Source organism: Chenopodium album, chromosome 10, assembly GCF_948465745.1.
Source record: "Chenopodium album chromosome 10, dcCheAlbu1.1, whole genome shotgun sequence".
Lineage (NCBI taxonomy): Eukaryota > Viridiplantae > Streptophyta > Magnoliopsida > Caryophyllales > Amaranthaceae > Chenopodium > Chenopodium album.
Genome location: NC_137843.1, coordinates 61,524,434 through 61,551,063, shown reverse-complemented (window position 1 = coordinate 61,551,063; position 26,630 = coordinate 61,524,434). Strand labels below are relative to the sequence as shown.

The 26,630-nt window shown below is 30.9% G+C and overlaps 3 protein-coding genes across 3 annotated transcripts; all 3 read left to right on the top strand.

Moving 5' to 3' along the window:
* The first annotated feature begins 5,034 nt into the window (after window positions 1-5,034).
* On the top strand, window positions 5,035-7,464 carry LOC145564488 (transcription factor bHLH118-like). Its single transcript, XM_081624785.1, has 3 exons — window positions 5,035-5,420; window positions 5,666-6,010; window positions 7,334-7,464. Exons 1-3 carry the CDS (start codon window positions 5,064-5,066, stop codon window positions 7,397-7,399), a joined length of 768 nt encoding a protein of 255 aa, XP_081480911.1. The 5' UTR covers window positions 5,035-5,063; the 3' UTR covers window positions 7,400-7,464.
* A 4,807-nt stretch (window positions 7,465-12,271) lies between these two features.
* LOC145564487 (transcription factor bHLH118-like) lies at window positions 12,272-14,342 on the top strand. The gene is made up of 3 exons (XM_081624784.1): window positions 12,272-12,643; window positions 13,254-13,601; window positions 14,119-14,342. The coding sequence occupies exons 1-3, from the start codon at window positions 12,272-12,274 to the stop codon at window positions 14,182-14,184; spliced, it is 786 nt and encodes a 261-aa protein (XP_081480910.1). The 3' UTR covers window positions 14,185-14,342.
* An 11,068-nt stretch (window positions 14,343-25,410) lies between these two features.
* On the top strand, window positions 25,411-26,588 carry LOC145565661 (uncharacterized). The gene is made up of 2 exons (XM_081625591.1): window positions 25,411-26,451; window positions 26,545-26,588. The coding sequence occupies exons 1-2, from the start codon at window positions 25,521-25,523 to the stop codon at window positions 26,586-26,588; spliced, it is 975 nt and encodes a 324-aa protein (XP_081481717.1). The 5' UTR covers window positions 25,411-25,520.
* The last annotated feature ends 42 nt before the right edge of the window (window positions 26,589-26,630 follow it).

Genomic DNA, 26,630 nt, shown 5'->3' with positions numbered 1-26,630 from the left:
TAATTAAGTTAAGTAACAAAAGTAGCCCTACCTATAAGTTACTAGACCATCTTTCTCTTTATGTCATATTATATTTAAGGCCAGATTCAAATAAAGCCATATTATTCTGTTACATGAAGAATATACAAGTATAAAGTAGTAGTGTATTAGATAATTTAGAATTTTAGATTACTACTCCTAGTAATAAAATAATAAGTATGGTACAAATTCTTAAATGGACCTGGTTCACACTAATTTATTGTGGACCACTAACATTAGAGAAACTATAATTGTTTTATTAATAAAAAAAAAGTCACTATAATAAAATAAAGGTCACTATGTTGAAAATAAAAGTCATTTTGGTAATATATAGGCTATAAGAGGTTAATTTTTTTAATAAAATATTTTATAAGGTCAATACTAATAATAAAGGTCACTATGTTAAAATAAGGGTCATAACGTCGTACTTTAAGTTCACAATAGTATTAAACATTATGTAACTTTTAATAAAGGTTACTATGTTAAAAATAAGGTTATTATGTTAAAAATAAAGGTCACTATGTTCAATATAATGTCAGTTGCGTGTGTATAAACCTCGGGTCCACAATAATACTATTGTGAACCAGGTCCACGCAAGTATTTCTGTAAATATGGAGATAATATAAGTGTGACCAAGTCATGGTCAACAAATGGTAAATGTTCGTGATTAAAAAGAGTGGGGGCCACCTACATCATGTTATCATGTTATTCGCTGGAAGATTATCCTGTTTGATACACTGTTCATTTTGCTGCGACCCTTTTTGATTTTCCACTCAGGATAATTACGGACTACAGACCAATTATTTGTATGAATAATATAATATTAATACTCGTAGTCGTTTTCCGTACGTGTTGTTGCTTTGTGGTCTTGTCGATTTACTTTGATATTTTAAGTTCCACTACAAATTAATATTCCACACGTTTTGGGTTTGTTATACTTCAGTCTTTTTAAGAAGTTGGGTGTTCTTTCAAAAACAATAAGAAAAAAAAAGGTTGGGTGTAAAATGAACATTACTACATATTTGACGGATTGAAAATAACTTTTTTTTTAATTGATAAATTGATTGTATTTGTAAATCACGGATTTTTATATGTGGCTAGTTACATGATCATGTGACTACTTCATACGCAATTAATTAAGTAATGGGGTTAAAGGATAAAGGTTTCACAATAGAAAATTGGGGTTACTACCAATCAAGTGGAGTTTTTTTTTTACATATTAAAAAAAGTCACTTAAATGAACTTTAAAACTATCCCTAATCTCCCTCAAAAAAAAAAAAAAAAAAACTATCCCTAATTCCCCATCTAGCACCATTTCTGAATATTTGACATCAATGTGACTTTAATTATAAAACTATCATTATCTTTAAGATAAATCTAACAAAATCTTTCTTATTAACGAGTAATATTTTATGGAACAAAAGTAGTATTACTAAAGTGTGGTTTTGTTTACTTTGTTTGACAATACTTTGCATAAAAATTACTGTACATAAAAGGACTTGTTTATTCTTGTAAACTAATAAGAATCGGGCTCTGGCTTAGGTGGTCAGCCCATAAATCACTAGCCCATTAATCTCTCTAGGCATTGTTGCACTATTATAATTTTATATATCAACCCGATGAGTGAAATCATTTTAATTTTTTATTCAAAAAAAGAAATCATTTTAATTTTGATGTTTTGGGTTCAGAAAAAGGTTATTCATAATCCAAATTTGTTGTTTGGGTTGTGCAATGTGTTAAATTCAACCTATTTTACCTATAATATGTAAATACATTCATCATCTAAAATCTCTAATATTTCGCATTATAAAGTTACTAATTACGGACTACTTTGTATTAAAATTAAACAATTCTAATTTAATAGAAAATGTACAACAAAGCATCATTTTAAGTTATTAACAACTTTTTATTATTTTAACAAGATAAATGGAGAAATTCAAAGACATCAAGATTGATATAGTGATACATACAACATCAAAACATAAGGTGTTATTGTTATATATTAAGGTAAGTGTTGTTTATAGTCTTCTTTTGAGATGACGTTTGTGATGACGGTCTTGTAAACATTAGATAGTGGGTTCTTACCTTTTTAAGGCCTTTTCTTGTCGAGATGATGATGAGGGCAGTTGCAATAGCTTTGGAGGAGTAGTATAGTGCAACGTCTAATGCTTTTAATGGATGACCAGCTGCTCTTTTGGGATGACAGAATGGCGATTCTTATGGGCTGTTTGCGTTCTTTCATTTCGTAGAAAAGAAATGGGGTTTGGTAAGAGCGTTTATTGGGTTGAAAACAGACTCAACTAAACTATTATCGTGACCTAATGTTTGGTTAGAAGGTTTAGGTAACAATTAGTCAATTACCATTAATTACCATTATCCAGGGATAATTGATAAACGGGTCTGGGCCTGGGCCACACCCATCTCAACTGTCGACTACGACAAAGGAGGTTCCATCTCAAAACCATATGACAATGAGGGCAGTAACCCCTTAGCCTTATAAAGTGGACACAATTATCTTCTTTCTTCAATGTAGGATACACATCCCAATACAAACTCTCACTTATAAATTCAACCAATGTGGGACAACACACCACTCACATGTGAGTTTTCTCATGGGCTCAACACTCCCCCCTCACATGTGAGTTATCCATAGTATTGGCCCAAATCTCAACACAACCCAACTTGGCTCTGATACCATGATAAATTAGGGTGAAAGAGATAATAGAATGGCTTGTTTTATTATTGATCAATAGGTAAATTATTTATACAAAACCTAAGCTCATAAGATAGGAAACAATCAACCTAAAAGATATACCAGCAGCATAACCATAAATCCTAAAGATATATCCTCTAAATAATATCAGATATATTCTCTAAATAATATCTTGACATAAATAAACCTAAATATATTATTCTCTTAATGATATATTCGGAAAATATATCACACATATATTTTCCGATATCTCATAGCTCTAACACCCTCCCGCAATCGTAACAGCAATAACACTAACGTTGCGATTGGAAATTCATTCTTCACTTTGTTGAAGTCGATCGAGTTGCACTACTCAGTTGATGTCGCCTTCAATTTTTTTTAATATCATATGACAATATATTTTCCTATCTCAATAGTAATGGTTTTCACCTAATTGTTACCTCTCTTAAACCTAAGGTAATAATTTCCCTTACCCTCCTCAAATAAAAAGAGAGGAAGTTATGTTTAAATAACTCCTTTTCATGGTTAAACCAAACATATGAAAAAGATAATGGTAAGATAATTCATTTCCCCTCTCTTATTTGTTTCCTTTTCATTTCATTTCTGATCCGATATTCATACCAAACGCCCCAAATTGAAGTATTATGCCAGCTAAGTAATACACTAACAGACTAGCTAGTCATTAGAGCTTCTAAAGGTGTGGAATAAACTACCGAACTATATTAGAGTACACTGCACGAAAATATAGCAAGACTAACTGTGCCAAGTCTTAATTTACTATTTTTAGTCTTAATATATACGAAGTATATACATATTAGCAGTTTTATTTCTAATTATTGAGGTACTTATATGTTTAACAGTAGCCCCTTGTTTGAAGCTAAGAAACGAAAAATTAAATTTTGTTTGGAAAATTGAAATACCTAAAGTTCGATCCAATATGAAAATAAAGTTCTTTTAAAATCTTAAAATGAAATTAAGACCTATCCAATTTGATTCAAAAATAAATATAATAAATACATTTTAAGTTTTAATTTAGTTTGGATTGAACAATATGTTGTTATGGTAGTCATATGCTACCACTATATTTAATTTTCATTGGCTGACCTCTAATTTATTTTTTTTGTTGGTCAAATTATTAAAAAATGCATTCTTTTAAAAAAAAAATTCATTTTTTCAGAAATTAATTATGAAAATAAAAAATTTGAAAATTCAGAATATAAATGAAATTTTCTTTAAAAAATCTAATGAAAATTAAGTTTGAGTATAGTTATAATCATTTTAAATATGACTACCATAGCATTTTCAGATTGAATTACACTTGGGGCCTTTCACATTTACTTAATTTCAGTTCAGTTCACTTCAATTTAGCTTCAATCAGTTCAGTTCAGTTCAGCTCCAATTAGTTCAGTTCAGTTCAGTTCAGCTCCTAATTTCCCTCTCTCATAAAATATTCATTTCAGCTCCAATCAGTTCAGTTCAATTCAGTTCAGCTCCAATCAGTTCAGTTCAGCTCCAATCAGTTTAGTTCAGTTCAATTCAATTCAACTCACTTCAGTAAATGTGAACAAGCCCTTAATCTTGTACTTGAATAATTGTCACCCCTTAACCTCACATTACAAAACAAATTCATACTCATGATTAGCAAAAGACATAAATTGCAGACTTTGCAGTACAATAAAAGCTACAAATACCCTCCCTAAAAAGAGTTACCTAGCTATACATTCCCTCTTATTAAAAATACACACATACATTCCAAACATAATGCAATTTCTTAATAATTATTATTACATCATTAACATTAATCAACACCTATTATTGGATCAACTCAACATAAAATAATTAATCTAGTAGATTCTATGTATCCTAAACAAAGTCTTGGTCTTTATTGGGTAGACTACACTATATTACTTAGTTGGTGTGTCTACACCCAATACTATAATACGTACTTACGATAATTAATTAGATACTGTAGATCTTTCCTTAATCATCATGATCTTCCTATATCTTTCCTTGATCATAATACATCATCAAATCAAGCGGCTATTATTAAAAGCGAGTTCATCATAAGAGTGTACGACAACTCTAGGGTAGTCCCACAAAGATTTTTATTCCATCAAATTATGGAATACCCTTAGATTAATTAGTACTCCCTTTTATTTTATTTTATTATGTTTCCTTGTCTTAAAATAAAATAAATAAATAAATAAAAACTCTTTTAGAAAGAATTATTAAATCTCATTTCTCCCTAATTATTTCTTCTAGTTTGTGTGAAATGATCTTGATTTGATCCGTTTGATTTTCTCTCTCCTAAATTAAGAGAAACAAAAAAATCATGTTCCCTTTCCAACGAAGTTGTGAGCTGTCGTTCAAAATTAGTGATGAGGGGGACCAATTTGAAGAAGAAGATGAGATTATGTTGAATGATAATAATGTTTCTGTTGGCCTCAATAATACAACTAGTACTAATCCTGGCCGAGGCCGAGGTAGAGGTGGTCGAGGTCGAGGCCGAGGTCGTAAATCATCATCATCATCATCGTTAGCTAGTAGTAGTAATAATACTAATACTACTACTAATATTGATGATGATGAAAGAAAGGTTATGCATAGAGAATATGAACGTCAAAGGAGGCAAGAAATGGCTGATCTTTATAATTCCCTTCGTTTAACTCTTCCTTCTGAATCTATTCAGGTTAATTTCATTTAATTTCTTAGGTTACTTTAATTTTTGATTTATGAAAATTGGTGTTTTTTTTTTTCTTTTTCTTTTTAGTCTTTTTATTGGTTTGTTTAATTTGATGGGTATATATTATTTTTGATTTAGTTTGTAGTTTTTTATTAGGGTTTTTATTTAGGGTTATAATGGGTTTAATTAGAAACATTTGAGGTAATTAATTAGGTTTAATTTAAGGGTTGTTACTAATTATGGAGTTTCAGGGAAAGAGATCAACAAGTGACCATATAGGGGAAGCTGTAAATTACATACAACACTTGAAAAAGAATGTAAAGGAGCTTGAAGAGAGAAGAGAGCAGCTTAAACAATCAGTAGAACAACAAGAATCGACGAGTTCGACTTCTGAATTAGGTGGATCCAGCAACTCATCTGTAACAATTAGACAATCTGTAGTTGGTTTTGAAGTAGAAATTAGTGTTGGATGTGAAGATGAAGACCGATTTTCGCTATCAAGCGCTATACAAGTAATTTTTGATGAAGGACTTGAAGTTGTGAGTTGCACTTCAACCAAATTCAATGATAGACTAATTCACCATTTGCAATGTCAGGTAAATGTACATTTTTTTTTTACATGTATATATAGTTTATTTGTGGAGCTTGATTATTACTATATATCTTGAATTGAAGCTTAGTTGGTTAAAATTTTTCGATCTCCCTACACCTTAGGGTGTCCATTTGACACTCGAGTGTAATTCAGATCATAGAGCACACGAGAAAGAGAATGTGAAGGGGTGTAAAATTACATACATATGGGTGTTATGTAGGATGCAAATCACATTCCCAACATCTAGGATCACAAGATTCTATCTGGTTTGATGTCATTGTCGTTTGTTGCTATCATGAAAACATGGTAAAATTAACAGAGAGATACTACAATACATGGATAATCTAAATTTCATGTAGAGTTTTTGTCTTTAAAATTAGGCTCTTTGCAAGAAGATTACTACAAACATCCTTAAAATTAAAACCGCCTTTTTCTAATAGTAACGTAATTAAACTACCATCCATTTGGTAGGTGGTAAAAATTGGTGGTAATAATTTGTGTTCATTTTGCAAGAAAAGTTCCTTGCCAAGTTGTATCACATTAATGCATCTAAAGCTTTCTAAGACACTTATTTTTAATAAAATTCTATTAGCCTTTTTATATGTATGTGGTATTATTGAGGGACATAATAGATATATCTGAAGAAAAACATAAATTTGTAGATGTTATACTTCTTATATAGCATCATTATTTTCTACCAAACGTGTGCTGTATATTAGGATCGGTCTACAATTTTCAGTCTCTTTAGATAGGATTATGCTTGTTGTTTTTATTAGATCTTCGTTATGATTAGCTAATGGTACGAACGAACTACTCGTAGGGTCGTAGCTAGTATCCTGCAAGTATATATATATATATATATATATATATATATATAGAGAGAGAGAGAGAGAGAGAGAGAGAGAGAGCGCCTTGAGTCAATGAGCCATAGATATTACTCTATGTCCTCCTCAAGTGTTTACCATGCAGGCAATGCCACGTCATATGTTGTAATAAGACCCTATTTATTTTCTATATTAAGGTTTAAGCAGTTTAATTTATTGTGGAAGAGGTTTCATGCTACTTGTTTCAACCAATTCAACGAACAAGAGCATATAAATCTATGTCGGAATAACTTATATAATTACATCCTACTCCAATCCCTACTTCCCTAGCCTATTTAGGCCATGTCTCTCTCTGTTTATTAATGTTGGTTGTCAATGTTTTATGCGAGTTTTGAGAATTTTGTAAATCGAAAGCAGTTTTATCTATTATCAATCAACAAGTATATATACAATACATTATTGTAATAAAAATTAGTTTGACACACAATTTCTGTATGATGCAGGTAGGAAACACAGCATGCATTGATTTGAATCAACTACAACAGAAATTAAACGACCTCGTTTGCTGATTATATATACTATCATTATACATAGCTTGTTATGGTCTGTGACTTGATCCAATTCTAGGTTTTTGATGTTGTTGAAATGGAGGGAGTGTGTATGAAACAAGCTACGAAAGTAGACATATGTTCATTTGATTCTTCAGTTATTAGTAGGCAATCAAATGCATTGCTAGAGCAAGAAGGGTGTATGTATGAAACAAGTTACGAGTGTAGATGAACAATGGATCATTTGGTTGTTCTTCTATTAATTAGGCAATCGAATATTGCTAGAGCAGTGAGGGTGTATGAACAAAGTGTAGTTGTATTCTTGTATATTATAAATGTTTGAGAGAAATTTGTTATTCTTGAAGGGAAAAAATATATATTTTAGCAAGAAAATTATGATATATTATGCTTGAAAAACTTGTATATTCTAAGATTGTACTGATTTATGTGCATGCAGCTAGCTATCTATATAACAAAGCTTTGATAATGTTCCAGCTAAAAATCATCTATATATGTGCAAAAGAAATACTTTAATGAATTTGATGTAATATAACCCAAGAGATTTTCATCAATGTTGGAAAAAGTTTGGCCCTATACTACTTTAAGAATTTCATTATTTCAACCTCATACTTTATAGAAAAAACATAACTTTGTAGTGATTAGGATGTTTGCTTGATAATTTCAACATTTTAATGATAATGATTTATTTTCTAGCATGTATCCATATTGCGTTAATTCAACAATCACATGATCATATCAGTTGTCATAAGGACGTACTCATGCAACGGCCTTATTCAAGTGCTAGAAGTAGAGCATTTAACAGTTTCTTTGACCACAAACCAATATACCACAAACCAATCAAATAATGTGATTTATTTAACGATAAAAGGAATAAGATTTGAAACAGTTAATTGTTCCTTAAAAAGTTATATGTGATTAGATGTCTAATACTTGCGCAACTATATTATAAATAAGGGTGAATTATATACAACTTTTACTTTAATAAAAGCATCCAGGATATGTCGTCTTTTTTAATAGACCAATCAATTATTAGCGACACTGAGTAAGTAGACTGTTTTTTTTAAGAACGATGTCAAAATGAACAAAGAGCATTATGCTGTAAAATTTTCATAGGTGTGGCCCAATTAATATTTTGGTCATGATCAGTAAAGCTTACTAATATGTAATGAAAAGATGCTAAGACTATTAGCAAAGTGCACTCCAATAGTCTTGGTTTTGGCATATCCCTCACTATACTGCACTGTATAATTTGCTGCCTGCCGCCCTGTCGACTTTCTTGACATTTGACATGGAAAATGTTGTGTAGCAATTAAGTACTAGGGACAATCAAGTAGTTGGATCCATATTGTTGTATAAAATATATTGTTATTATTGCTATATTTGAACTTTCTATTAGAATATTATTATATTTTAGATCTTACATTTGTATATATGTGCATGTTTTTAATCTTGCAAATCCTGCAATATTTGTGCACGTACGATTGCATGATTGATAAGATGGTTGGCTACCTACTAAGATCAATTCCATTTGTCGCACTACTCATTTACTAATTTACTCACATATATACTAATATCAGATCATTACATTCAGCTTTGTATTAAATTATTGGTTGGTTAATGTTTTGTGGGGAGGTGCTTAAAAGACGGAATCAAATCTCAATCTTCTACATCATTTGTTCTTATAACTCCCCTATAATGTACTAGTATATACTACCTCTGTCTCTAAATGATAGTTTCTTATGGGAAAATTTTAGTCCCAAAATATTCACTCCATTTGCCTTTTCTAATAACCATTAATATTAATTTTTTACCAAAATTCCTTCCAATTTGCAACAATATTTGTGCAAATTTAACTTTACCATGTACTTTTATTACTTTCTCTATCTACTTTTTTGCACACTCAATGTCAATTTACCTTTTCAATGTACTTTCACTATTCTTATTATGTTTATTAATTCCCATAAAAAATGCCGATAAGGGACTAGTAAAAGGGGACGGAGGGAGTATATATTTAACATTTACATAACCAAGCATATTTGGTGAAATTGGTGGGAAACTTACCTTATGACTTGAAGGTCACAAGTTTGAGCCCCATAACTACAAAATGTTTGGGAGTAGGGGGATTGCCTTATCTCCCCACTCTACTCTCAAACGATGACCTATAGAGTCGAACCGGCTAAATCTGTTAGAGGTGTCAGTTTAGTATGGTCCCTCATCTTACTTTTTTTTTTTTAAAAAAAAAACATTTACATTGAATTTTAGTCAAACTTTTTTTTACCATACTTGAGTGTTTTTTTTTGGTGCAAACCATACTTGAATGTTGAAGATGGAGAAAAAAAATATTATAGTCCTAATACTTCCCAAAAACACTTACTTCACACTAAGGGTGTGTTCGGCGCTAACTTTTGAGTAGCTTTTACTGCTTAACAAAAAATGTAAGTATTTGGAAAAGTAGTGGTTAGGATAGCTTTTAATGGTGGAGGTAGCTTTTATGAAAAATTAGAAAGATTAGCTTTTGAAATTAGAGGTAGCTTTTAAGGTAGCTGTTGAAAATTTAATCTATAGTTTTAAAAATAAAATATTGATTTTTATATGTAACAGCTAGTCAACCACTACTTTACCGAATACTCATATCTAAATTATTTATCTTCACAGCTAACAGCTACCTACATAGTTAACAGCTAACTTCATAGCTACAGCTACCTTCACATCTATATTTTTCCGAACACGCCCTAAGAAACCTTAGGTTTCGTAATTTTGAAAATATATATTGACGATATTTAAGACAATATATTCATACAAATATACAATCGTTCAAGAATAAAACACATTATAATCACGGGTACTAACATAAAGGTTGGTTTATTTAATTTCTATAATCAAAATCTATATCCATTTTGGCGCAACTTAACTTTTAAGTCGAACAATTTGCATCACTTACATCCTTTTCATAGCTTTCTTTTCTTTCAATTCTTATTTTATGTGTATATCAAGAGTCACTTACATTGTAGAATGTAGACAAGCAACTCAATCAAACGTTTTGTGTTAACTTTTCTAGTTAATCAATCAATAATATTTATTTCTTGTCAAGATTTAATAAACTTTATTTAAACATCGTGAATCATACTCTAAAACCTCGATTACATGCATCAATAACCCTTTTTAAAAGTCTACCCTCGAGATTGACACGAATTAAAAATATAATAATCTACTTTAATTTGTTGAAATGATTTATCATGAGCTTGTTAATTCATTAAACTGTTCATTAATCGGCGAGAAACCAAATCATTAAAGAGGTGCCGCCCATTTATATGAAGCTGATTTAGGTTAAGGAGGTTTTAAAGACATGTGTTAATTAGGAGTACGGTGTGATTGTTTCAGTCAAAACTCATAAGTATACGATGTGACATTAATTTCAAATATATTTCGACTTTGATTAATTTTAAGTTTGTACACTAGATTACTTGTACACAATTACATGACATGATGAAGAAGTGGTTACTACCTCCCAGCTCCGATCTTATTTTTTTTGGGTTTATTTGACTTTTTCACAGTTTTTAAAAAGCGTTTTTAAATATTTATATTTTCAACTTTACGCATAAATATTGTAAAAACTTGATATTAATAAATCATATAATGAGACGATTTCAGTAAGATTCCGTATGAATATAGTATCACTGTATCTCAACCAGAATTTATGGTCAAAACTTTAAAAGTTTGACCCAAATATATACAATTAGACAAAAAATAGGGGATCGACCGAGGGAGTCCTAAAATAGTGTTTAGTCCAATTTCTATTACTTTGTACTACGAGTACCTTCATTTCAACACATGGTTTATACTGATTTGGATTTTGGCATTAATTACTAGCTTTGCTTTGACCATTATTGGTGTTATACAGACACTAGAAAAAAAATATAAATATATAATCATTTTCATTGGATATTGTCTTGATTATTTTTAAAATACATAATAAGATTATCTTGAAATACGTAACTTGAGATATTATTAGTGATCATGAAGAGTGAAAAGATAAAAGTGTAACCATTTTATGAACACGGATGAATTACTTAAAGACATATTGCAAAATTATAAGTTGTTCGATGATACTAGTTATTTTGAGTACTTTGTATTGCATTAAAATTGATAGTTAATACTATTATGGAGTAGATTATTGTACAATCTTAAGACTACATACAAAGTATATTATATTCCAAAAGTTATTTGTGTAATGCTCCAATGTTAAACAAATCAAACATAAAATAGATTTCAAACTACTCTGTAATACGAAGTGTTAAAAAGGATATTTTAATATAATTTTTCATTAAAAGAAACAATTTCAACACCTAAAAATTTCATCCAATAATGCATCAAATCAAATAGATACTAGACAGTCGAGATCTTTCCATAATCATAGTATATGATCATTTCTTCATCATCGAATCATAGAAGGGACAGAAAATATTTTAGATCAAAGCATATGTACAAAATCATGGACCCCGCAAAAAGGATGCGCGCAGCTTCATGTAAACCCCTTAAGACTCTAAGATATACTTACAGGGTTTCAGGAGAAACTGCCCTTAATAATGCAACCATTGTATATTTTATGTGGTGCGACAAATAAGTAGCACAACCTTTCTTCTTATATCTATATATTCTAGTTCGTATAAATAAGTGAAGATATATGTTAGATGTCACAAGGCCAACGGCTACAATAGTAAGAAACACAATCTTCTTGCCTTTTCCTTCAAATCTCCCCAGGAAAAAAAATATATAAATATAGTATTATAAAGTTGTTGATTTTTCTCTCAATTATTTTCACTCAAAAAAAAAAAAAAAAAAAAAAAAAAAAAAAAAAAAAAATCCATAGAAATGTTTCCTTTCCAAAGATCTGGTGAGCTTTCCTTCCAAACCACTGAATTTGTTGCGGAGGAAGAACAACAAATAGACGCGGAGAATCAGATTTATTGGTTGGATGGTGCACCGGTGAACATAGAAGGAGATATAAACACAACAAATGTTAGCCTTGGCCCTAATAACAATAGAGGAAGAAGTCGAGGTCGAGGTCGAGGTCGGGGCCGAGGCCGAAGCCGAGTATCCTCTAACAATACTAGTAATTGTAATGAGAATAATGATGATGAGCAAAAGAAGGCTATACACAAAGAAGTTGAGCGACAAAGAAGATTGGAAATGTCTAATCTTTATTCTTCTCTCCGCTCTACCCTTCCTCCGGAATATATTAAGGTATTTATCATATCATTTTCCTTAATTGATTATTTTTTAGAAAATGAGCAACTTATGTTCAATAAATTAGATTTTTTGTTTCTAATTTGGATGTAGAAAATGTTGAATCAAACGATGTTTAGCTTATGCATAAATGTTGAATTAGGGTTTTTGCCTTTTTTTTTTTATTTTTTTTTTAGGGTTTGTCGGACTTTACTAAAATCATTCCCCACAAAACCTACTTTATTTTGTAGACTTTACTAGTTTAAAAAATAAACACATACTCAAATTAAAAAGGGGGCTAATAATACAGAGTAGTTTTTAGAAGAATTGCACATTAAATGTAATGTGACAATATACGTTCATTAATCATCATTTGTTTGATGTCGATCCAAATTAAAAGTAGATAATATGCAAGTTATTTGATTTGGTTGATATATATATGTTCTACTTCACACAAAATTGGGTTAGGCGACTAGGCCTAAATGAAGCTCAACTTTCACTAGTGAATAATAAATAAAATTAATAAAAATTTTACTCCAAGAAAGTCGAATTGAAATTGTAGTGTAAATTCTAAGAGAGTTTATGATATGGAGTAATTTAATCAAAATTATATGAAATTTAATGTTAGGGAAAGAGGTCTACAAGCGATCACTTAGCTGAAGCAGTGAATTACATCAAAGACTTGGAAAAGAACATACAAGAGCTTTCTGATAAGAGAGATCAGCTAAAAGCCGCCCCGGAAAGTCATACTTCAACGTATCAAGTGGGCAGTTCGAGTCATCCAAGACCATCCCTTGGAAGTGTAGAGATAAATCCATGCCTAGGCGGGCTCGATATAGACATCAATGCTGGCTATGAAGACGAAAGCTTTACTCTATCAAGTGCTCTCCAAGTTATTTTTGAGGAAGGGCTTAGTGTTACAAGCTGCTCATCAACCAAAGTTAACCAAAGAATAATTCATAAGATAGTATGCGAGGTAAAATGCAATGTTTTTTTTCAAGTTTCTAGGGCTATTTGTTGAATTGAAGGAGCTAATGATAATTTATTTAATTGACTAATTAAAGTACTTGTGTATATTAGAGGATTTTCTCAAATTATAACTTGATCATCAAGAGTTGTCTCCGAAATTCCCTAGTATCCAAGTAACTAGAACATCTAGTCAATAGATAGAATTTTGATCCCTAGTCTAAGGCAAACTATGAGAAGTATACAATAAGCCTATATATCATACTCCGTAGTAACATACATTTGCAAGATGTTACTAAGCTAAATGATCTCTTGGCCTACTTCTTAAGAGGGCATGTGTACGGCATGCTACAGGTTTGATCAATTCCCCCCATACCCAATTGTAACTTGTACTATCCTTGTGGCTCATTCGCACTAAAATAACTATTTGCTAGATGTTATATAATATAATGTATTTTAATTAGAGTATGGTAATTATGAAGTATATATTTATCCATGATGCTAATAATTTTGTTACAATATTGCAGGTGACTGACGTAACATGCATAGATTTCCAGCGGCTTCACCAGAGATTGGTCAATCTAGTTTCCTAATCAAATAATCGGTCTTACCTTGCATTATCGTGTGTTGCTTCACCTTCATCCAGGTTTTGCATTCTTTATTTTACCACTTGATCTTTTTGATGTTACACTGCCTGAATTCTCACTGGAGAGAACTTCTAGTCAGTACTTAAACTAGAGTGTGATCTTATATATATATATTGATATAAAAATATGTTTAGGAGAAATATATGGTTAATCCTTGGAGCCATTATTGGAGGTGGATAAAAAATCCGATATAAGGTGAACAGAAAATGTAGTGGTTGTGGTAGTTTTTTGAACGGATACTTATGGCTGTATCTTGTATCTCATATAAGTACGGGGATTTATGTTTATGGTGGTACTTTGGATAATTGTGGTGTTATGCACTTGTACGACCTTGTGTGTAATGGTGTTTGTAAATGTATGTGACATTAGATGGGAGGTAAAATATATGGAGCTAGCTCTTGGAGAGTTATCTGCCATTGCTAGCTTGTATATCGATCTAGTAGTGCAGCTTGTGTCATATGTTGTTTGAGCTTGCTTAGGGTATTAACTATATGATTGTAATTCTGATGTATATTTTTTGTTTAATTCAATCATAATACTTATTCAACAATAATTCATATATATAAATATGTAACATCTGCATATAAACGATAGTATGTTATGTAGTACTACAAGTTATTAGGCTATTAGCTGATACTTCATTTATATATATGTAACATTTACTTCAATGCTAGTGTTTGGTGTATCATTTACATTTCTCCCGAGTGCATGCATCAATTTATCATATACTTTATACTATATACTACGAACTTACGAAGCATATTATACAAACGTATAATATAAATGTATGTGCCATTTTTCTTGATTATTACAATATATGATTCTTGTTATATTTTTGTTCCAATATTATCTTGCAAGATTGCCAACCATCATCATTCTAACTTTTTATAAACGTAGTATATAAGTATCCTATAAACTTTTCCCTTCATGATAAGTTTATAATAATGCAAAATATATGATTAACCATAATCCATTTGTATAAGTTCAAAGAACATGATTAGCATACAATCATGTTTTGATTTTGCTGATTTATTTAGATGCCTTTATATCTTACTTTTAGATTATTAATTAAGAAGAGTACTTTGTTTTTAAGGTAATGTTGTTGCTAAACCATGCATAAAAGAGATGTCACAAAACAATGTACCCTTTGTTTTTTATTCTATGACCCTATGATTAATCATTGATTAATTCCATTGGATGTCCTCACTATTTGTTTATAAGTGTGTGTAGCTAACAAATCATGGGATACGAATTATACGATATCAATCCTCGTTCTAAATCAAATATAATATCATAAACACAAGTATGAAACACCGGGTATAATTAACAAATATGCAACCATGGGAAGAGGATCAAAGAAGATTTTTTCCAGAAAATAGGATGACAAAATCTTGATAATGGTTTAGTTGGGTATCTTTAACAGATTTTAATACCTCATTTGATGCTTTATTAGTTGTAATGATTATTGGAAGATGTGTTATTTTAAGTGAAATATTATGATAATTGAAAGATAGAAATTTCGATTTTCTTCTCAATGTACTATTAAAAATTATTTATACATCTATCATGGATGGTGTATACAATAAAATTAGATTTCGACATGTATTTTAATACGGCTATCATGGATTGTGAATGCAATAAAATTAGCTTTTGATATGTATTTTACAACTACTAGGAAATTCTTTACATAAGTATTTAATTGGCTGGTAATAAATAAATCATATAAATAGGTAAATAAAATTTTGTGTGTTAGACATTTGATATGACTGTCAGATTAGCTCAACATTTTATGGTGTGTTACAAGTTAGTCGAAAAAGTTACATGGCGAACCCGAGTTATCAACTCCATAACATAGAAATGTTGTAATATTTCCAAAGTATGGGTGCAATTCAGTGAATAAAACACCTAAAGAGTAAAGGCTATGTACTAGACACAACTAAGCCCACTATAGTCAAGCTGATTATAACCATTTGAAGCCCATCAAATACAACAACATAATTTCAAACAAAGATAGATGTTGGTTTGGGCATAATTTCAAACAAGTAGATACCTCTCCAATTCTCCAAATAGCTACATAAATTACCAATAAACAGATTGGTGCTTAAGACTATTGTTATGGAAAACTCATTTCTCCAACACAGCATTACGTTAGTACTAGTAGTACGTGATTCTAGAAGAAAGATCACTAATATGGAAAGTGCACTTAGAGTGCATTAGACTTCTTTGCATCTCAAGTTTATGCTCAATGTTCATTTTATGCCAACAGCAGCATGAATATAATCAATCCGTGCAATCAAGCAATTATTCGTACAACAATATAATGCTTCACACACCAACTTAAACTCATATTTCGACGTTGTATGATCAGTGGCTCTATGCAAGTGCTGCTGTATCTCTACACTCTATGGTGCGTCATTACAGGAGTAGACACTTATATGCAAGTGCTGCTGACTGCTGTTTCTTTGGATTAATATAACCATGAATTTATGGGAAGTTTAACAATGCCTTAAGAAGAGAATGATATTTTCTTTTTACTTAACACAATTGATGATAATAGGTTGTAAATGAAGTGCTAACTCATGACTAGTGTCTAGATCAATTTGTTTGTAACGATTACTCCGTACTATTTATTACGGAGTAATAATCACAAAGTCATAATATAGATTAGATGGTAAGTCATTTGCATTCCAAGTGAATAATATATTGATAGAGATATTTTTTTTATTTCAAGAGAAAGTCATTTGATTGAAGGCTTTTGCATTCAAGGGTCTATAGAATGAAATAAATAGATGTTATTGAGTGACAAATTAAATGTACGAAATTGGAAATGGTTTATTATAGATAGGCCATAAAATCAATGGATAAGATGAGAATTTGAGTATGACCTTTTTCAATTAGTTTTAAATTTTTATTAGTAATCATATATATAAAATAGGTAGGTAGTAATTAGTTTTATTTAGTAAAAAGTTGTTTTTATTAAAGTATAACTACTTAACAAAGAAATTGATTTCAATTCGGAGAATTCAGGTTGCTTGAACAAGACTGGTATATTCAAGTGCAGGTTGAGTTCTACATAAAAATATGATCTCTTACATAAATATCCCTATTTTTTTTTTTATTTTTTTTTTTTGAAAACCTTTCAAAAAAATAAAAATAAAAAATAAAATTCCCTAATAAGGTGATATTCATACGTGAAAACTTTAAAAACCTAATAATTAACTTTTAGTAAACATGACTTGATCTTTACCCTTAATCATGTGAAATGACTGTTAATTACAAAAATTATAATTTCATAAAGTTTATATTTCTCTGAAAGACTGAAATAGCTCTAACTTTCAATTTCGATGAAAAAAGTTAATCCACCATCAAACACTTTTGTACCTTGTTAAGCTTGCATTGCAAAGTCTCTACACATCAGGCATCAATCACCTTTTGTGCCCCCTTATTTAAAAAAAAAAGTTGGTAAATCTTTTAGGAGGATAATTATACCCATAATCTGGATTTAAATCATCCATGTATTGATTGGTGGATATGCAATATGCCTCCACACGCGTCCAACAATAACAACAAAATATTACTTGCTGATAGTGGCAGATTCCAGTCAAAATAGGTCAATAAATAGTGGGGATTGCTCCATACTGCAAAAAAAAAAAAAAAAAAAAAAAAAAGGTTTATTTCTTTTAAAAAAAAATTAAATGGGTTGACCTTGTGTAAAATTGTTGTCAACATCATATGAAATTAAGGGCCTGTTCACTTCAGCTTAATTTCAGTTCAGTTCGGTTCAATTCAGTTCAATTTAGCTACAATCAATTCACTTCACTTCACTTCAGTTCTAATTTCCTTTTCTTATAAAATATTCATTTCAGTTCAGTACTTCAGTTCAATTCAGCAAATGTGAACAGTCCCTAAAGCTCAACAATGCTAGATTAATCTATTTATTTTATTTAATTAGTATGGTCTTGTCCTATTATTCTATTTGTTGGTTAATATTTGGGGTATATATACGTTAGGTTACAAGTTTAAATCTCCTATCCTAACTTTATTTGTAATCTGTATTGTCCTTAAAAATCATTCAACTTTAACTATACTTTATTTAGCCTATAACAAGATTTAATAGAACATGCATGAGTTATACAGAGTATAAGCCATGTACAGTGTTATGAAAAAACAGAGGGGGTATTGTGAACTACTACAAGTGTATGTTGATTGGGCCTAAAATTAAGCCATACAGGGGGGTGTTTAGTATGTGGGAAGTGGGGCTTGGGAATGGGAATTGAGGAGGTGGGAGTATATATTGCCTTGTTTATTGTTTTGTGGGAAGGGGAATTGTTGTTGGGATTGAAAATGGGAATAAAATTGCACTATTCTCATGATTTTATTACCTAGTGGGGGAGAGGGGGGCAAGTAATAGAGATGGGAATTGGAAATAAAGAGGAAAAGACCAATTTGCCATTATTAAAAACATAAGGATATTACATTAGTAAGGGGGTTATTGTAAATAGAAATTTATTCTCAATCAATTCCCTTTACAGCCCAAACAAGAGATTGACAATAATTTATTGAATTTTCAACCATAAATTCCCGATCCTATTCCCGACTTCTAATTCCTAAACTCCCATTCCCGACTTCTAATTCCTAAACTTCCATTCCCACTAACCAAACGCACCATTAGTAGAAAACGGTAAAGAATAAATTGTCCCACATAGAGCAAGAAAAACATTACTCCATGTTACTATCAACATACACTTCAAGGGTGGTACTGAGGGTGTGCAAAGGGGCGGTTGCACAAGGACTGAAGGACTTAAATTTGAAGGCCCTGAATTATAAGTTCTATTATTTTGTAATTATAGGACAGTTCAAGCTGCATTCTTTAAGGAGTGTTAACACCAAATTAATCAAAGTAGTACGTGTTAATTTTAAGTTTGAGTTTTACTTCGCACAGCCTTTGAACTATGAAACAAAGATCCAGTGTTATGACTTATGATGAATCTTAAGATCTTTTAGAGAGTCCTTTATGTTTTTACCCAGTCCCTAATATACATGCATGAATGGTTGGCCAATATGCTTATGTGCAACATGCCTCTAAAAATAGATATAAGTATATAACATATTTGAAGAAATCAAAACTTATACGTAGTAAAAATTATTGCACTAGTATAATTATATGATGTGGATGAAAGTCCTAAAAGAAAGTGCATCACCAAGTATAAGTGGTATCTTTCCAAACAGTAAATTATGATTGCAAATTGCAAAGTCAGGGATTTGGTGCCCCAAAAGAATAGTGGAAATCCTAGCACAAATCATCCAACAGTTGTACCCCACATGTTTAGTCAATTGGAGGAATAATACCATTTGAGGACCCCACTATAAGATTTCCTACACAACCTCTAATGGATGCTCCATCAAATTTTTTTTAAAATTATGGAAAATTCTTTTAACTAATAATTTTATAATTATTTAAACAAACATAATATCAATTCATACCTTGCACGGGTTATTTCATTTCATGTAGGATATACAACGGTTGTACAGGTTGTTTTCCGAGTATATATGTATGATCGAGTAAACATGATCAAATTATGAAAGATATTGAAGTATTTGTACAAGAATGCACTATTCTTTTGTGAAGATATGACTGGTGGGTACGAATAGTACTAGTATTGAAAGAGAAATATGCCTTCAAATTGCCAGAAGTGGTTGATGATTCATATTATAGAGAGCCCCAGGAGACTTTATTAATATTCAACTTTTTCTAGTTGGCCATTTTGTGTGCATCAACACCGACCTCATTCTTTGTTAGTACAATCAAATCTTTTACATAATGTTTATATATATACAAAAAAAAATCATACAAGTATATTCATTCATTGCTAAGACTCAGAATGTGGTGATTTTCTATATGAATGAATGTGAATTGAATCAAATCCGATATCTTAAATGTATGGGCTTGTTTGTTTGACCTTAGCTTGCTGCTTTTAACTTCGTCCTCTTGTGTTTGGCATGATATGGGTGTTGAATATAGTAGGAACGAAGTAAAATATTTGGGCTTAGTACAACTCTTTATTGTTGTATGTAATTAGCAATTACGATCATTTAATTTGATTGAATTAAGATAACGTACTGCTTGTATAGTTGTATTGGCATAAAGTTCAAGTACTAAGTACGTATACAACTCTAGGCGAGCTTACCTTCTAGGAACACCACTGTTACCTCAGCCCTGATTTTTTGAGCTTCTATCCCTTGTTCTTTTATGCTTTTGAGCAGATCAGAGCAGAGCAAGTAAGTGTCAGCAGAACATAACAACTTATTTATACTAAATAGAGCAAACTACAACACTTCAAAAGAACAGGGTCACGGCCACCTCTGGCCAATAGCCTAATCAATAATACCTTGATACAAATGCACGACACGTTCATGGGATGTTGATTGATCTTTAATTTTAAAACTCAAATCCTAAAGCTACATACGACTACCCAACACAGTACATCCATGTTTAATACTTGAACATATAAGCACGGGTCTAATTGCAAGACATCATAAAATAACATATGTAGTTATTTACGCTAATTACATACACTAGGCTCATTGGCTCAACATTACTTATTAAGCCAGTTAGAATAATTGCCAGGCCAGAAAGGCTAGGTGCCCGTTTGTTTTAGGTCTAACCAAATTTATTGTGATTTATAATGACAATACAACATAATTATTGAATTAATTACAAAGCAATAAAGTTTTATTTTGAAGTGACATTGCCTACAAATTATAAATATAATTTAGTGCACTACTAATTTTAGAAATAACAAAAGCAGCCACAAACAGCTATAATGTTCCCTACTCATTTCCTCATTAATTTATGTCCGACATTAAAGCTTAGGTAGGACTTATGATATGAGAAATCAGTGACTTAAATAAATAAAATATATATATATATATATATATATATATATATATATATATATATATATATATATATATATATATATATATATATATATATATATATATATATATATATATATTGACAAGATAAATAAATAAGATAAAATAATTGAACAATCTCTTTCTTACTAAAAAGTCCTAATACATAAACTCGTGAATGAGCAATAATGAAATGAAGCTAGCTTATTTATGTATGGTTTGGTTTATTTGCTGCATATTTCTCAGACGCATGCAATTATATGCATGTATAAAGTGAGAGACGCCACCCTAGCTATGACCTAAGTGCTAACCCTATATACCTACTTATATTTATAATTAATACTATAGTATAACATAACAGTCTATATTATCAGACCTTAGGTTTATTAATTATATTACATGAATATTGAATATGCAAAAGCTAACGGTTTCTGAATTTTATGGAGTTTTTTCTGTGCTAAGGATAAAAGTCATACAAGAAAAGTTTATTTAAGTTATAAGCATGCATTATACAAGGACAAGGATAAAAGGAACTTTTAAGTTTTGTTGATGAGACAAAATGACAAAACTATATATAGCATCCAAGATAGACCCGAAATTTATGTTGATCATCTCTACACATTTTGCAAACATCAGAGTCAATGCTGTTTGATAGTGATAGTGCAAATGTTTCTGTACTACTTTTTTCAAGACTCATTTATAAGTAATAGCTTTGAATTCATCATCGAGATGTACTATATCGAATGTAGTCCGTATGACTTTGTTCATTTTATCTCAATGAAAGTAGTTTTGGGAAAAATAAGTTCAAGTAAAAAGTCAATAAGTTCTGAATTGGGTTTTCGAGCTTAAAAATAAGTAGGAAAATTCGAGTGAAAATAACAAAACATATGTAATCAAAACGGTATTGTGTGAAATAGCGACGTTAGGAATTCTTTGGTGTATTATATGACCACGTAGGGAGAAGTACAACATTTTAGGAAATTCATGTGCTATATAGTTTGATGGGCTTGATCCATCGCATTTTGTAGAGTACAAGTCCCTGGTAGTAGGGACATTATCACATGATTATGTAGGCTATTGGAGGATTAATCTCTTGACTGGGACTACTAAACATGCTATAATATGGGCCTAAAGTCTTGAACCATAACCTTCTTAATCATAAGTCCACCGGGATTATTTTTTATAAGCACATATTTTAAGTGGCCTTATAAGAAGAGAACATTTAAGTATATTCTCTATCACCAATTCTTACTTTGTACTCCGTAATATAGAATCGTTGTTCAGGTGAGTTGTGAGATTAAAATTTTCATTCTGAAAAAGTTTCAATTAAATAAAATTAACCTTGTTTCAAAATAAATTTTAATCTTAACTTCAAATATAAATTCAAATTTTAGAAGGCATAATGTCTCATATCTGGTCTGTCCATCTCCAATGTTTCATCCTCAAATGCTCATTCAATAATTTATACAACCACATGTATCTACCTCTAAAAAAAAAAGCTACACTCGAGCTCATTCACTATGCTTATTTAAAAAATAGATAAAATAAATGTTGATTTAGTTTGAAATGAGCAATAAATACCTCTATGACTACCTTCATTCGATTCCAATATCTTGATTGAAAATGTAGTCAATGGTTTGTTCTCTTCAGCTTATTTTTAGTTCAGTTCAGTTCCTAATTTTCTTTTTTCATAAAATATTCAGTTCACTTCAGCTCCAATCAGTTTAGTTCACTTTAATTCAGCTCAGTTTAGTAAATCAGAACAAAGCCTAATTGTTTATGTCAATTGCTCTTTGTGTCTTTCTATATATAAAAAAATGCATATATATGTAAAAACCTTAATACGGGTATTTATAAAGGGGAAACATCAAGCCCACATTTATGTAATGCCAGACTACCTCATTTCCCTTTCTTTGAATCTATTAGCAATCTAAATTTGCTAACCGTTTGTGTACGAATCGTGAACTTATATAGTTATATGTAAGGTTAACAGAATTTGGAAATTGAATTTTCTATTTTTATAGTGGACCTTGGAAATTAATCTAAATAATCCATTACCTATATAATTAATTTAATCCTTTGATTAATCTATTTTTCTAAGTTGTATTTTTAAAAAAATATATTTGTCTAAGTAATAAAATTGAATGGTTCCTTATCTCCATCCTAGTGGTGGAGCTGCATACATTACCACTTAAAAACAAAAACAATGTTGTATATTTTCCATTTTCTCTTTTTCTTTTCCCTCTATTATTTCGGGGTATATCTGATCGTGATGATGATATTTTGTAGTTCACTGTCGATATCTCTGCATGCTTCTGTTTTGTTATACAGTAGAAAAAGTGATTGAGATAGTTAAATTAAAAGATTAAAACATGTGGAAATCAAGGACTATACCACATATTATTTTATTAATTAATTAACTAATTAACATTGACTGTCTCCCAATAAATCAATTTATAAAAAAAATATTATTCCTAAAAATCTTTAGATCATTTATTTTTGTATTATTGTTGAAAATTAATTACAATTTCATTGTCAAAAAAAAAAAAAAGGATTTCATAAACTTGTAAAAAAAAAAAATTGCCTAGTACTCAAAATATCAAAAGTTCAAAACCTACAATATTATTTGCCAAAAAAAAAAAAAAAAATCAACCATTCAAAAAGAAAAGGAAAATCCAAAAATATCATTTTTCATTTCCTAATAAAATAAATAAATAAATAAAATAATTTTCCAATTTCTCTACGTATATAATTTGTGTTTGTCAACTCCAAATTCTTGAGTAGTCATTGAATTTGTGTAGTCCACATCCCTAAAAATAAAGAACCCACCCTGGAAAATAGACCCAAATAGATAGAAAGCTCAATAAAAGTCGGAGATCTCCTATCTCCTATCACCTTTCGGCTTTCTCTGCCTCATTTTCATTCGTATAATATCATGTTCTAAAGATTGCATCAATTCGGACCTGCTCATCAACGACATCAAGGCATGGCACGACCAAAAAACACTACTTGGATAATATGGCACTATTCACTACTCATTTACGTTACATGCTCGATCCGATGGTTTTAATTGATCTATAATTGTTTTAGAAAAACATGACAAGGTATAAAATTTGATTTAAACACAAACACATTGAAACATGACTTGACACGTAACTACGTAAGCTCAACTACTCAAGTCATACTTCGATCACTCTTTGACCTTGCTATTTTTTTTTACAGGTTTAACGTAGCTAAGCTAGTTGGTTGGGTTAGGTCGGCCTTTTTCACTAAGCTATTAAAATTGACTTTTGTATATCACTATTGATTATTACTTCGTGTCTTTTTTTTTTTTTTTTTTCACTGAACCTCGGTCTTAGTTACTAAGCCCGGCCTCATTGGTAGTATTGATTATTACTTATTGATATTAATCTATTTCGATTGACCATTGTTTTTGCTCATTGAAATGGTTTTGGTTCTCTTTCCTATTTCTCATCCAAACTACTTGCAATACAATTCAACATTGGCACTTGAGTCTGACGTTGAAAACACCATAATCCTTCTAGACTTGTTCTAACTAGAGCTTTGTACACACATATATAACCATGCTGCCATGCACAGATGTGTAGTAAATCGTTCCGAACTTCCGATTAAACAAGAGCACAATGGCTAATCAGAGTCCAAATTGGATAAGAAGAGGATAAACGATACCACAAGATAGTATACATAATTATTAATTTCATTACGAAAAATAGCCTAAATATCAAATCTCTACAACAAAAGCATAGCATTGCATTACAACATAACATACTTTAACATAACTGAAATTTACAGCATGAAAAAACTGATAAGAGCCGCGTATTTCAGACCTGAGTACAATCATTACTCCCCCTATTCTCCAATTAATCATGCAAATTTGTTTCGTACTTTCGCTCTCAACTCTAATGACCCATCAAATTTTCAAAAAATATAAAATTTTTTCATAAAACTTTTCTTTTTACAGGGTTTTGAATTGAAAAAAAATGCCAAAACTGAACAGTCACATTCATTAGTACAGTTAGTTTCCACAAATCTCTCTCTCACTTTTTTTCCCTCCTTCTTCCTCTGTTTTTTTTCATTACTTTAACTTTCAAATATTTCCTAATAATATTAATATTCACTGTAATAATAATATTAAGTACAGTACATAAATCTTCCTTATTCAAACCCCTCCAAAACCCTAGTTCCTGTTTTTTTTAAAGCTCCCATTTTTCTCTCAAATTCAACCAGAAAAATTAGCAAAACCCCATCTATTTTCCCCTGTTAATTTTACAGAGTCCCCTGTTTTATCATACCAAAAACAGTGGAATTTTTTTTATTTCCAATTTTATTTAAAATTCCATGAAATGAGTGAAAACAAAGAAGAGAGAGAAAATTCCCCACATCATCAGAAAGAAGAGAGAGATTCAGCAACAACCCAGAAAATCAGGGGACCTCCACCACCTCCTCTGTTTCTTCCTTCAAGCTTTGATTTTGAACAATCAAAAAGGCCAAGATATGTTCATCATCATCATCATCATCAATGGAAGCAACAAAGCCCATTGGGCCTTCAAAACCCAGAATCAAGCCCATCTCCTTCAAACCCACAAGCCCAATTAACTTCCCCTGATTCATCTTCTTCACCTTCACTTTCTCCTATCCCATCTTCTTCAACTGGTCAAGAACTCAACAACAAACAAGAAAACCAGCAACAACAACAGCAACAGTTTAGGAAAGGGAAGTATGTAAGTCCAGTTTGGAAACCCCATGAAATGCTTTGGCTAGCTAAGGCTTGGAGGGCTCAGTATCAAGGAGATGGTTCGGGTTCAGTTTCCGGTTCCGGTTTCGGGTACGAAAGCGTAGGAGGAAGTGGAGGGAGAGGGAAAACAAGAGCTGAAAAAGATAGAGAAGTGGCAGAATTCTTAAACAAGTATGGAGTAAATAGGGATGCAAAAACAGCAGGGACAAAGTGGGACAATATGTTGGGAGAGTTTAGGAAGGTGTATGAATGGGAAAGAGGTAGTGAAAGAGAACAAGTTGGAAAGAGTTATTTTAGACTTTCACCTTATGAAAGAAAGATTCATAGATTACCTGCTTCTTTTGATGAAGAAGTTTTTGAAGAATTGTCTCAATTTATGGGCCCTAAAATGAGACATTCTTCTCATCTTACTTCTCTTCAAACTTGTTCTAGATCATTTTCTACTAGTACTATTAATCCTTGTGATCTTAGTCTTAAAGCTTTGCCTCCTCCTCACCCTTTTAGGGATGATACTTTTCCTCTTTCTAGCATGTTTTCAGGTATGTTCGTGTCTGTTATTCCCTCCGTCTCATATTATTTAATTATTTATTATTATTATCACGTGTTGTTGATATTGTAATTTGAAATTGTAGCTAGAGAATATTACTCATCATATCATGGATTTCGAAAAGAGTAATATTATCTATCAATAACGAACTAGTAATGTGATAACTAAATT

Coding starts and splice junctions, on each gene's coding strand:
- LOC145564488 (XM_081624785.1), top strand. CDS start 5,064: ATGTTCCCTTTCCAACGAAGTTGTGAGCTGTCGTTCAAAATTAGTGAT. Junction 5,421..5,665: donor TTCCTTCTGAATCTATTCAG/GTTAATTTCATT, acceptor ATGGAGTTTCAG/GGAAAGAGATCAACAAGTGA. Junction 6,011..7,333: donor TTCACCATTTGCAATGTCAG/GTAAATGTACAT, acceptor TGTATGATGCAG/GTAGGAAACACAGCATGCAT.
- LOC145565661 (XM_081625591.1), top strand. CDS start 25,521: ATGAGTGAAAACAAAGAAGAGAGAGAAAATTCCCCACATCATCAGAAA. Junction 26,452..26,544: donor TCTTTCTAGCATGTTTTCAG/GTATGTTCGTGT, acceptor TTGAAATTGTAG/CTAGAGAATATTACTCATCA.
- LOC145564487 (XM_081624784.1), top strand. CDS start 12,272: ATGTTTCCTTTCCAAAGATCTGGTGAGCTTTCCTTCCAAACCACTGAA. Junction 12,644..13,253: donor TTCCTCCGGAATATATTAAG/GTATTTATCATA, acceptor ATTTAATGTTAG/GGAAAGAGGTCTACAAGCGA. Junction 13,602..14,118: donor TTCATAAGATAGTATGCGAG/GTAAAATGCAAT, acceptor ACAATATTGCAG/GTGACTGACGTAACATGCAT.